The sequence below is a fragment of the Oncorhynchus mykiss genome, chromosome 27 (genome assembly GCF_057628025.1).
Source record: "Oncorhynchus mykiss isolate SJ-2025 chromosome 27, ASM5762802v1, whole genome shotgun sequence".
NCBI classification, from domain to species: Eukaryota; Metazoa; Chordata; class Actinopteri; order Salmoniformes; family Salmonidae; genus Oncorhynchus; species Oncorhynchus mykiss.
Window position 1 is genome coordinate 11,084,871 of NC_143048.1, and position 13,672 is coordinate 11,098,542.

At 43.2% G+C, this 13,672-nt stretch overlaps 1 protein-coding gene across 4 annotated transcripts in view; it reads left to right on the plus strand.

Moving 5' to 3' along the window:
- usp2a (ubiquitin specific peptidase 2a) overlaps positions 1-13,672 on the plus strand; it is a 40,828-nt gene that overhangs the window by 5,616 nt on the left and 21,540 nt on the right. For all 4 annotated transcript variants that reach the window (XM_021587541.3, XM_090224444.1, XM_021587540.3 and 1 more), the window contains exon 3: positions 5,690-6,486. In XM_021587541.3, coding sequence (XP_021443216.1) covers positions 5,734-6,486 — 753 coding nt within the window. In that variant the 5' untranslated portion in view covers positions 5,690-5,733. The remainder of the gene's footprint in view (positions 1-5,689; positions 6,487-13,672) is intronic.

Here is a 13,672-nt window from a genome sequence, read left to right on the forward strand (position 1 = left end):
TGATAATACACTTTTACAGTGTCATTTTTTTGGGGTGGGGGGGGGGGGGTGATTTCAATTTTTTGTGATTCTTTTTTTATCTGCTGAAAGTTGCTTCATGGTTATCGAGTCTAAGGAGGATCAGTTCAACTGTTATTCCATTCTGATTGATATAGATTTTCAAAGAAGCTTTTCAAATTGTTATTAATAGTGTTGTTTTTTTCTAATTAAAGCATTTGTATCCTTATCTTTCAAAATGATAACTGGTTTGCCGTGTATTCGTTTTGTGAGGGCTGCGAGGTGTTTACCAGGTTTGTTTGCCATTAAATGGTGTGCTTTATTTGAGTTGTGGGCTCTCTTCAAAAGTAAAAGATCATAAGCCTGCTTAAGTTCAGAAATTGTATTTTCTTTACCATGTAAAGATTTTTTTAATGGTATTTTTTTAAGATAGTGATTTCTAACTCAGATTTAACTTTTGCCGAGTAAGAGATTATCATTCCCCTAATGCACGGCTTTAAAGCCTCCCAACTCGTGTTGGCTATTCTCTGTCCTCTATGTCTACATTTGTAATGGTAAAGGTCTTTATTTTTTTTGTTTATGTATTTAATACATTTCGGGTCTTGAAGGTGCGCTCTGTTCATTCTTCATATTCTGTCACTAAGCGTATTTTCTGTTGGTGTAATTAAGCATGATACAGGGGAATGATCCGGTATCACTATATCATGGATTTTAGATCCCAATGTGTTGTTGAGTGCATTTTGTTTTTAAATGTAGCTCATTCTTGAATAGCTTTTCTTACTTTGAGGGGGGGGGGAATTATAGTAATCTCTGGGTGTCCTGTAGGAGTAACCTTTCAACTTTTCAATGTTATTTAGGTAGTCTACGTAAATGAGTATGGAAGCTGATCAATGTCTAAATGTGTTGGCATGATAGCTCAGCTGAGCATCTGGATGGTAGACTAGTTCTCACTGAAATGCATTACCCCTCATATATACCAGTAGATGTTGGACTGCGGCTTCACGTTTTATTTCAATCTTTATTTAGGTTGCTATAGCGTGACATTGAAACAATGATGTGGATTCAAACAAACCATTTTACTATCAATGCTGAGAAAAAGGTCACATGAAATATGTCTAATCAAATATGAAATTCAACATCGTTTCAACCAATCAATTGAATATAGGATGAAAAAGATTTGTCAGAAATTTCAACGTATACATAGTTCTGGTGATTATGTTGAAATTATATTGATGTAGCAACATGTTAAGTCAATGTATTTAAGTTGAAGTTTTACCCTAATTTCAATGTTTACAACGCTGGTTGAAATGAGATAAACAGCACTTGTTAACTTTTCTCAAATTTGATATTTGTATTGTATTGTCATAAAGAATTTAATTTAACACTGGGAAATATGCAAATATGGTAGAATAAATTCTCAAGCTGAATTGTATGTTTGCTCAACCCAAAATAAAAAATTGAGTGAACATACACTTCAAATTCAGAATGTATGCTGGTTCAGCTATATGCCCAAATGTTGAGCAAACTCACAATCCTATTGCAGCTGGTTGCCTTACAATTGTACGTTGAATCCATTTTTTAATTTTTTTTGTGCATAGAGTTGTGATGTAGACTAAGTTGGCATGGACAGTTTGCTGCGATTGACGGTGGGCCGAGTTAGGGCTTTGGCGTCAGTGAGGCACCTCACAGACGCTAGTCTCTTATCTGCTCACATTTCAGGGTAAATATAGCTCCCCCCTAAGATCCAGGCAACAGGGTACATTACGTGCTCTGATTTCCAACAGTATTCCCAATAGCATTTGGTTTTGTAAGATGACCAAATATATATATATATACAGTGGGGCAAAAAAGTATTTAGTCAGCCACCAATTGTGCAAGTTCTCCCACTTAAAAAGATGAGAGGTCTGTAATTTTCATCATAGGTACACTTCAACTATGACAGACAAAATGAGAAAAAAAATCCAGAAAATAACATTGTAGGATTTTTAATGAATTTATTTGCAAATTATGGTGGAAAATAAGTATTTGGTCAATAACAAAAGTTTATCTCAATACTTTGTTATATACCCTTTGTTGGCAATGACAGAGGTCAAAAGTTTTCTGTAAGTCTTCACAAGGTTTCCACACACTGTTGCTGGTATTTTGGCCCATTCCTCCATGCAGATCTCCTCAGTGATGTTTTGGGGCTGTTGCTGGGCAACACAGACTTTCAACTCCCTCCAAAGATTTTCTATGGGGTTGAGATCTGGAGACAGGCTAGGCCACTCCAGGACATTGAAATGCTTCTTACGAAGCCACTCCTTCATTGCCCGGGCGGTGTGTTTGGGATCATTGTCATGCTGAAAGACCCAGCCACGTTTCATCTTCAATGCCCTTGCTGATGGAAGGAGGTTTTCACTCAAAATCTCACAATACATGGCCCCATTCATTCTTTCCTTTACACGGATCAGTCGTCCTGGTCCCTTTGCAGAAAAACAGCCCCAAAGCATGATGTTTCCACCCCCATGCTTCACAGTAGGTATGGTGTTTTTTGGATGCAACTCAGCATTCTTTGTCCTCCAAACACGACGAGTTGAGTTTTTACCAAAAAGTTATATTTTGGTTTCATCTGACATTCTCCCAATCTTCTTCTGGATCATCCAAATTCTCTCTAGCAAACTTCAGACGGGCCTGGACATGTACTGGCTTAAGCAGGGGGACACGTCTGGCACTGCAGGATTTGAGTCCCTGGCGGCGTAGTGTGTTCCTGATGGTAGGCTTTGTTACTTTGGTCCCAGGTCTCTGCAGGTCATTCACTAGGTCCCCCCGTGTGGTTCTGGGATTTTTGCTCACCGTTCTTGTGACCATTTTGACCCCCACGGGGTGAGATCTTGCGTGGAGCCCCAGATCGAGGGAGATTATCAGTGGTCTTGTATGTCTTCCATTTCCTAATAATTGCTCCCACAGTTGATTTCTTCAAACCAAGCTGCTTACCTATTGCAGATTCAGTCTTCCCAGCCTGGTGCAGGTCTACAATTTTGTTTCTGGTGTCCTTTGACAGCTCTTTGGACTTGGCCATAGTGGAGTTTGGAGTGTAACTGTTTGAGGTTGTGGACAGGTGTCTTTTATACTGATAACAAGTTCAAACAGGTGCCATTAATACAGGTAACGAGTGGAGGACAGGGGAGCCTCTTAAAGAAGAAGTTACAGGTCTGTGAGAGCCAGAAATCTTGCTTGTTTGTAGGTGACCAAATACTTATTTTCCACTATAATTTGCAAATAAATTCATTAAAAATCCTACAATGTGATTTTCTGGATTTTTTTTCTCATTTTGTCTGTCATAGTTGAAGTGTACCTATGATGAAAATTATAGGCCTCTATCATCTTTTTAAGTGGGGGAACTTGCACAATTGTTGGCTGACTAAATACTTTTTTGCCCCACTGTGTGTGTATATATATATATATATATATATATTCATTCAAACATCTGGACACACCTACTCATTCAAGGGTTTTTCTTTATTTTTACTATTTCCTACATTTGTCGAATCATAGTGAAGACATCAAAACTATGAAATAACACATATGGAATCAAGTAGTAACCAAAAAAGATGATTGAGTAGCCGTCCTTTGCCTTGATGACAGCTTTGCACACGCTAGGCATTCTCTCTGAGAGATCAAAAGTACACAGTTACACTGTGATAAGTGGGAGAAGTAGGAATGGACAGACTGTGGGAAAGAGTGGCTCATTGTGAGGTTTCAGAGTTTAGGCCCTATTCAATTATATAGCCTACACCTGCTTGGGAATTACTGGATTTTACAGGTAAAGATGGTAACAGAAATATATCCTCTTCGGCAATAAACTTGGATTAGGCCTATAAGTCTTTTCAATCTATCTGCCCTTTCTGTATGCTCAAGTAGACTCCCATCTACTGGACCCTAGGCTATAGCTATAGCTTTGTATTTCTGCAGGGTAAGGGAATCAGGAAGTCAATGGGATCAGTGCAACACCTGCTTTCCTGTTTTGACACTGAGATTGTGTGGCAGTCAAATGGTGCTTGTTGCCATGTAGTCATGGAAACCCCCGTTTAACAGAGCCTTTGGGGAGGCTGAAACGCAGGGCAACTAGCATATTTGTGTGTTTTTGGTTTGAGAAATGAATAACATAATAGTGCTGTGCTACCGCCATCTTACAAATCCCATGTCCATTTAGGCTGTATTCCCCATGGATGTTGTTTGCGTTTTCCCATTTGAAGTGACGCCGCCAGGCTAGCCTGAACTTGTCTCAGTCAAGGCCCTCATTTTTTGGGACGAGACACCTGCAGCAGCCTAAACGATGTGTATGTTTATAATGAGGGCAATTAGGAATGGGTGGGAGTAGGAGTCAGGGATTACAAGTACAAGCACTCTCTCGGGTTTGTACATTTAGATAGACATGGCCAGGTTTGCCTTGTAGTGCAAACTGGCACTGTCGCTGTTGTTTGGTAGTGTGATGGAGGTAGTGTTCGATGTTTGTTATCACCTGTTCTCTGCCTATTTAAACAACACACTAAGAGAGGTTGACTTGAAAACATTCATCCCAGCGAAAACAGGGAATCACAAACAAGCTACATTATGTCTGCGTACTCTAGGACCTAGGGGTGTTATAGTACTGCTGTTTTATTTAGGGGGGGGGGGGGGGACAAAACAATAGTGATGCAGACTACAGTATATTGACTTGAGATACTGGCCCATGTTTATCAGCTGTGTACCTTTACAGTCCAGCCATCTTTGCGCAGGATATAGGCGAAATGGTAGGGTGCATAAGCAGAGGCCTCTTGTACCCACAGTGGGGTTTTGGTAAGAACCTAAGCAAGGTTCGGTTGGGCATGGCCTAGCTAAGCTAACCTAGCAGTAGTATTCCGGCTGGGTCTAGCTAGCGGCACAAAGCTGTATGTCTTGGCCTGGCTCCAGTGCTCTGCCTATTCCAGATCCATATGCTGAATTATTTATATATATATATATATATATATATATATATATATATATATGAAAGAGAGAGAAGCCTCCCCCACTGAACCCAACACGGATCGACAACACCAGATACTTTTATTTATTCAGACGCTGCACTGCCTGTCTCTCCTCAGGAACAGACTGTGCCACCAGAAACATTCGGGTGCTTCGCTTAGGTGCTTCTCCCATTACAGGATTCCCAGGGGGCGCGTTCAGCCGGCAACAATGTTGTGCAACCCAACGATACGACAGTACATCATATTATCAAACATGACGTTCCAGTTGGTTGCGTAAACAGTGTTTCAGGGTTCTACTTCAGGATGAATACTGATGACACAGTTGATATTGTGTAATGTGTTCCAATGAGGGTCACATAACGTTGCTTGTCAAATATCTGTATCCTGTACACGAGTAAAACCTCAGGCTCGAGCAATGAGCCATGGTATAGTGTATTCAGCCCGTTGATAAATAGTGCACCCGTATGTTAAGAGTTGGATGATGCCCTAGTGACCTTTGGCATCCTACCTCTCTCGGGATCAGACAAGACTAACCCATAAAAACTAAGATGGAACCGATATGATATAAAATATACAATTAAATTTGGTGGTTATAAAGATTCAAATGTTGCTAAATAAGTTTTCATTTTTGGAAATGAAGTTTTTCCCGCTCACAGTCTGAAAATAGAAACAAACTGATTTCTGTTCTTTCTCTTGTCTTGTAGTCGATGCGGTCTTCCACTGCATCACCCGTGGCTGAGAACCCAGCATGTCTCGCGTCTCCACCACCGCCAAGCGTTACACCGGCTCCTCCTATACCAGTGCCTATAGCTCTTATGGCTCCTCCCTGACGCCCTCCTCCCTCAGCTCCTACACCTCCGACCGGGACAGGCTGCCCTCCTACAGGAGCAACGCTGCCTCCTCCTCGGGCTACTCCTCCTCCAGCTACCTGAGCAGCGCCGCCAGCCGCGCCCGCAACTACAGCACCTCCTCGGAGCTTGACCGGGGCCGGCCCATCCCCCGCACTGACCTCCTGAGCAGCAGCAGCCGGCGAAGCGAGAGCCTGAGCCGCACCCCGGTGAAGACCTATGGCTCGTCGGGCCTGAGCGGCGGCTCCGGTTACACTGGCTACAGCAGCTACTCCTCGTCCACCACGCCCAGCCGCTCCAGCTACCTCTCCTCGTCGCCCGGGGCCTCCAGCATCTCTCTCAGCCGCCGGAGGTCGTCAAGCCAGAGTGACCTGACGCGGGACCTGTCGTCCCTGGGCCTCACCGAGCCCACGTCCCCCTCCTGCTCCTCCTCCAGCGCCCTGAGGGGTTACCGGAGCAGGGCCAGCGATGTGGCCGACTCCTACAACAGCAGCCTGCAGAGCTCCAGTTATGGCTTGTCCCACAGCGCCACGCAGGAGGCCTTGAGCAGCAGCAGCCTAAAGAGCGGTGGTGGTAGCCGCTTCACCTCCTCCTATGAGAGGAGCGACAGCAGCAGCAATGGACGATCCAGCTCCCCCACCAGGGACTCCCTGGTAAGACCAGTGTTCTTCTGTTTGCTCAACTGTTTTGCTGTGATCTTAGATTTAGCCTCTCAGGCCACTGACATGGCAGACTGACACCATGTGGGGGCACTCATGGTCAGTACAGATGCTCTGCACAGTTACTATACAGTACTAAGATCCTGTGTTGGGGAACACTGTCACTCACTACACAGTATAAAATAGGCATTACACAATTGTCACAGTATTCATTCATTCGTACAGTATTGAATTAGAAAATGCATCTATGTCAGCTAGCTATATTAGGTCTATTTCCTATAAGAAAGGAAATGAATCTCACAGAGACAAGAACATGCTTAACAAAATCTCCAAGCCCCTATATGTAAGATTGTAAACATTCCTGTTGCCATAGCTCCCATAAGGTCCTCAGAAATTCAATTTCTCTCTATGATGATGAATCAGGAAGTTCCTCAGTGAGTCCGTAGCTATAGCCTGGTCCCAGATCTGTTTTTGCTGTATTGCCAACTCCTATGGGTCCTGCATGTTTGACGTGACAATGACCATAGGAGTTGGCAAGGCAGTGGGACCAGGCTAGACAAACAGGCTGTGTGTCTGTCTGTGTGTCACTAGCTATGTTTCCATGAACTTGTCCAGTGATTTAATTTTTTTTTTTAGATAAAATAGATTTATTTAACTATCGTGTGTCGTTAAAAACAGCTGGATGTAATGATGTCATACCAACAACAAAAAATGACCCGTTTAGGCAAATTGCGCATTTTATAAATTGTCGACAGCCTGTATGACATCCCCCCTATCATGTCTCAGGTAGACCGCAAAAGCCAGCATGGATAGAATGCAATAATTTACAAATATTTGCCATATTCTAATAATTCTTATGTGCCAACGTATCGCCACGGTTCGTGCCATGGTGAGACTTGCACTCCCGTAGATCTGTAATAATTGGATGATGAAACTTGCCAGCCAACCAGAAAAGCAAGGCAAAGCAATTCAGGCCTTGAAAGTCAGGATAGGCCTCCCGGGTGGCGCAGTGGTCTAAGGCTGCAGAGACTCTGGGTTCGAGCCCAGGCTCTGTCGCAGCCGGCTGCGACCTGGAGGCCCATTTGGCCTAGCGTCGTCCGGGTTAGGGAGGGTGTGGCCGGCAGGGATATCCTTGTCTCATCGCCCACTAGCGACTCCTGTAGCGGCCCGGGCGCAGGGCCAATTGTGCGCCGTCTCATGGGTCTCCCGGTTGCGGACGGCTGCGACACAGCCCGGGATCAAATCCGGGTCTGTAGTGACGCCTCAAGTACTCAGGAGGCCTCGCATGGAGAGTAATGACATCTGCGGAGGTGGCTGGCCTGGCTATCCTCCTCTCCCTCTCCTTAGAGAGCAGAGTGTGAATTAACCCAGTTACGGGATTAGCCCTGATTGCTGACAAAGCGATCTCTTTGACAAGGCTGTTTTGTTGTTGTTACTTTCGCAAACATCATCTATCATCTATCACCTGAGCATCAGGCTCAGGCAGACAACCGTTAGCCTCAATGCATCCTTCACTGAAGAGTTTCATTACAGCACATCAACAGCCTCTTTGCCTGCCTGAGCCTGATGCTTGTGATAGATGTTTGCGAAAGTAACAACAACAAAACAGCCTTGTCGACTTGGCTGGTTGTGAAACAAATGGTGGCAAACAACCGTCAGCCTGTTTACTGAAGCCACTCAAAGGTTGTATGGAATCGTCTCCGTAATTAACAGTTATCAATCAATGAGGGAATGAATCTCCTGGACTTGGAACAGTGGAACTGGGTTGCCTATTGGACCAAGAGGTTCAGATTTTGTAATTAATGTCACGAGAGGATTTCGTGAGCCCTGTGCTCGAATGTTCTCATCAAGTCATTTTAATTATCCTTCCTAATTCTCATAATGTTCCACCCGGACTGGTTTAGAGAAGGGAGTTTATACAATAAATCCCCTTACTATGACAGGAGAGTAGCCAGAGCAGGTGAAGTAAGGGCTAGGGGGTCATGTATAACTGTGATTGCGCTGTATGTGGGTTTGATTTAGGAGATATGGGCTGAAAGTTCACCCCACTCTAGAAGATCAACTTGCCAAAGGAGGTTTCTAACCGCAAGGGTCTTTCCTGGTTAAATAAAGGTTAGCATAAATAAATATCTGCGCTGAATCTTCATCCTGACTGTCAGGCATCCCTGTTGGCTGAGTAACAATGTTCTGTCAGCTCATCCCTGTTGGCTGAGTCACAATGTTCTGTCAGGCATCCCTGTTGGCTGAGTCACAATGTTCTGTCAGCTCATCCAGTCCAATGGTTAGGAGGAGTTTTTATGGAGTCATGTTTTGAGGAATGTGTTGGATTATGACTCAGTGAGACCAGTAGGACCAGCAGCTCCTCATCAGAGCAGCTCTCTCCCAGGCTGAGTGCTGGAAGGTCAGGATGGAAGAAGAGAGGTTGTGTAGGTCAAGTACACTGGTGTATTGATCATTCTAGGAAGACTGATTTTCGGCCCCTCCCTGCCCACTCTCAAAGACATCTAATTATTCACCTCTCTCTCATTGATTAACAAGATGTTGTGTTTTACACAAGCATCAAAAGACAACTGGCCTAGCTGCTTACTTTAACCAGGTTTCCATCCATTAATTACCTGATGCATGACAAAAGTCACGACAGGGCTGATAGAAACAGGACATTCCAGTACAATTTAATAATTGTTGATAAACAATTTGTTCGCTCGACGTGGTGGGATCTTTTTGTCTTTAAAATTAATGATGCGAGAAATGAAGGTGGACACATCTTTATGCGCACATATTGATATAATAAGCACCATATCGAAGTAAACTTGAGCTGTGTTTGAATACTCATACTAACCACACTAACTGTACTATTTGTGACGTGAATTGAGTATATTGTATTCTTATTGGTCATAGTATGGATATAGTTAGTAAGCCAAAAGTTCCCAGATGTCGTACTAAATTCACCAAAATATGAAGTATACACGGAGAGGACACTATTTCCGTACTTTATGGCATAATGCAATTCTTCAGGAAATGGGCGTGGCTTCACACCGTTTTCAGATTTGAAGAAAATGGCGGAAAATATGTAGTCGAAGTTGAGCAATGTAAAAAAGTAATGACTTTTCAAATAAGTTACCTTACACGTTATATTGGCTGACAATTTGTTAGCTACAGTTTTGAAGTCGGAAGTTTACATATACCTTAGCCAAATACATTTTATCTCAGTTTTTCAAATTTCCTGACATTTAATCCTAGTAAAAACTCCCTGTCTTAGGTCAGTTAGGATCACCACTTTATTTTAAGAATGTGAAATGTCAGAATAATAGTAGAGAGAATGATTTATTTCAGCTTTTATTTCATTCATTATATTCCCAGTGGGTCAGATGCAGGCAATTAGTATTTGGTAGCATTGCCTTTAAATTGTTTAACTTGGGTCATACATTTCCGGTAGCCTTTCACAAGCTTCCCATAATAAGATGGGTGAATTTTGGCCCATTCCTCCTGACAGAGCTGGTGTAACTGAGTCAGGGTTGTTCGCACATGCTTTTTCAGTTCTGCCCACAAATTTTCTATAGGATTGAGGTCAGGGCTTTGTGATGGCCACTCCAATACCTTGACTTTCTTGCCCTTAAGCCATTTTGCCACAACTTTGGAAGTATGCTTGGGGTCAATGTTCATTTGGAAGACCCATTTGCGACCAAACTTTAACTTCCTGACTGATGTTTTGAGATGTTGCCTCAATATATCTACATAATTTCCCTTCCTCATGGTGCCATCTATTTTGTGAAGTGCACCAGTCCCTCCTGCAGCAAAGCACCCCCACAACAAAGCACCCCCACAACAGCACCCCCACAGCACCCCCACAACATGATGCTGCCCCGTGCTACACGGTTGGGATGGTGTTCTTCGGCTTGCAAGCTTCCTCCAAACATAACAATGGTCATTATGGCCAAACAGTTCTATTTTTGTTTCATTAGACTAGAGGACATTTCTCGAAAAAGTACGATCTTTGTCCCCATATGCAGTTGCAAACCGTAGTCTGTTTCTTTATGGCGGTTTTGGAGCAGTGGCTTCTTCCTTGCTGAGCAGCCTTTCAGGTTATGTCGATATAGTACTCGTTTTATTGTGGATACTTTTGTACCTGTTTCCTCCAGCATCTTCACAAGGTCCTTTGCTGTTGTTCTGGGATTGATTTGCACTTTTCGCACCAAAGTACATTCATCTCTAGGAGACAGAACGTGTCTCCTTCCTGAGCGGTATGACGACTGCTTGGTCCCATGGTGTTTATACTTCTTATACTTCTTGTCAGATTTCAAATCAAATGTATTTATGTAGCCCTTCTTAAATCAGCTGATATATCAGTGCTGTACAGAAACCCAGCCTAAAACCCCAAACAGCAACCAATGCAGGTGTAGAAGCACGGTGGATAGGAAAAACTCCCTAGAAAGGCCAAAACCTAGGAAGAAACCTAGAGAGGAACCAGGCTATGAGGGGTGGCCAGTCCTCTTCTGGCCGTGCCGGGTGGAGATTATAACAGAACATGGCCAAGATGTTCAAATGTTCATAAATGACTAGCATGGTCAAATAATAATAATCAGAGTAGTTGTCGAGTGTGCAACAGGTCACCTCAGGAGTAAATGTCAGTTGGCTTTTCATAGCCGATCATTGAAAGTAATTCTACCGCTCCTGCTGTCTCTAGAGAGTTGAAAACAGCAGGTAGGGACAGGTAGCACGTCCGGTGAACAGGTCAGGGTTCCATAGCCGCAGGCAGAACAGTTGAAACTGGAGCAGCAGCAATCTTTTGATTTTCCCATGATGTCAAGCAAAGAGGCACTGAGTTTGAAGGTAGGCCTTGAAATACATCCACAGGTACACCTCCAATTGACTCATGATCCTAAACGAGGACCTAAGCGATATCTTAACTGCCATTGATAAGAAACAATACTGTGCAGCCATATTCATTGACCTGGCCAAGGCATCACCACATCCTCATCGGCAGACTCGATAGCCTTGGTTTCTCAAATGATTGCCTCGCCTGGTTCACCAAGGCGGAGATGTCATTTACAAAATAGCCTCCAATACCCTATTCAATAAATTGGATGCAGTCTATCACAGTGCCATCCGTTTTGTCACCAAAGCCCCATATACTACCCACCACTGCGACCTGTATGCTCTCGTTGGCTGGCCCTCGCTTCATAATCGTCGCCAAACCCACTGGCTCCAGGTCCTCTACAAGACCCTGCCAGGTAAAGTCCCCCCTTATCTCAACTCACTGGTCTCCATAGCAACACCCACCTGTAGCACGCGCTCCAGCAGGTATATCTCTCTGGTCACCCCCAAAACCAATTCTTCCTTTGGTTGCATCTCCTTCCAGTTCTCTGCTGCCAATGACTGGAACGAACTACACAAATCTCTGAAACTGGAAGCACATCTCCCTCACTAGCTTTAAGCACCAGCTGTCAGAGCAGCTCACAGATTACTGCACCTGTACATAGCACATCTATAATTTAGCCCAAACAACTACCTCTCCCCCTACTGTATTTATTTATTTATTTTGCTCCTTTGCACCCCATTATTTATATCTCTACTTTGCACATTCTTCCACTGCAAATCTACCATTTCAGTGTTTTACTTGCTATATTGTATTTACTTCGCCACCATGGCCTTTTCTTTTGCCTTTACCTCCCTTATCTCACCTCATTTGCTCACATTGTATATAGACTTATTTTTCTACTGTATGTTTGTTTTACTCCATGTGTAACTCTGTGTTGTTGTATGTGTCGAACTGCTTTGCTTTATCTTGGCCAGGTCGCAATTGTAAATTAGAACTTGTTCTCAACTTGCCCACCTGGTTAAATAAAGGTGAAATAAAATAAATAAATAAAAATGATGTCAATTAGCCTATCAGAAGCTTCTAAAGCCATGACATAATTTTCTGGAATTTTCCAAGTTGTTTAAAGGCACAGTCAACTTAGTGCATGTAAACTTCTGACCCACTGGAATTGTGATACAGTGAATTATAAGTGAAATAATCTGTCTGTAAACAATTTTGGGAAAAATTACTTGTGTCATGCACAACGTAGATATCCTAACCAACTTGCCAAAACTATAGTTTGTTAACAAGAAATTTGTGGAGTGGTTGAAAAACAAGTTTTAATGACTCCAACCTAAGTGTATGTAAACTTCCGACTTCAACTGTACTTTGTCCAAAAGAACCACATAGCATATCATTACAGCAGTATGTACTGGCATGTTGTTAACTAGCTACCTAATGTTACTTATACTTCAAACTTGCCAGTGTATTAACGATAGGCTGTCTAACTAACTACCCAACGTTTATTGACTTGATTATTGCCGTCATTATTAGCTTAGCTAAATGGTATTGTCTTTGTGCGTTCTCAATGGATATTCGGGTGCTTTCGTAAATTCGCTCTGGCTAGCTACTCCAATTTCAGAGGACTCTCGTCTGAGTGTGCCAGAGCACAGAATAATTCATTTACGAGCGCTCAACACCCGTTGAATATGGCCGACGTCAGTAAACGTTGGCAAAAAAAGCGTAATTAAATTGTCTACATATTGTCTACATACCACCACAGACCTAGGTTGGCACTAAAACCGCACTCAATGAGCTGTATTCCGCTATAAGTAAACAGGAACACGCTCATCCAGTGGCGGCTCTCCTAGTGGCCGGGGACTTTAATGGCCGGGGACTTTAATGCAGGGAAACTTAAATCAGTTTTACCTAATTTCTATCAGCATGTTAAATGTGCAACCAGAGGGAAATAAATTTGAGATCACTTTTACTCCACACACAGAGACACGTACAAAGCTCTCCCTCGCCCTCCATTTGGTAAATCTGACCATAACTCTATCCTCATGATTCCTGCTTACAAGTAAACATTAATGAAGGAAGCACCAGTGACTCAGTCTATAAGGTAGTGGTCAGATGATGCAGATGCTAAACTACATGACTGTTTTGCTAGCACAGACTGGAATATATTCCGGGATTCTTACGAGGGCATTGAGGAGAACACCACATCAGTCACTGGCTTTATCAATAAGTGCATTGAGGACGTCGTCCCCACAGTGACTGTACGTACATACCCCAACCAGAAGCCATGGATTACAGGCAACATTCGCATTGAGCTAAACTGTAGAGCTGCCGCTTTCAAGGAGCGGTACTCTAACCCGAAAG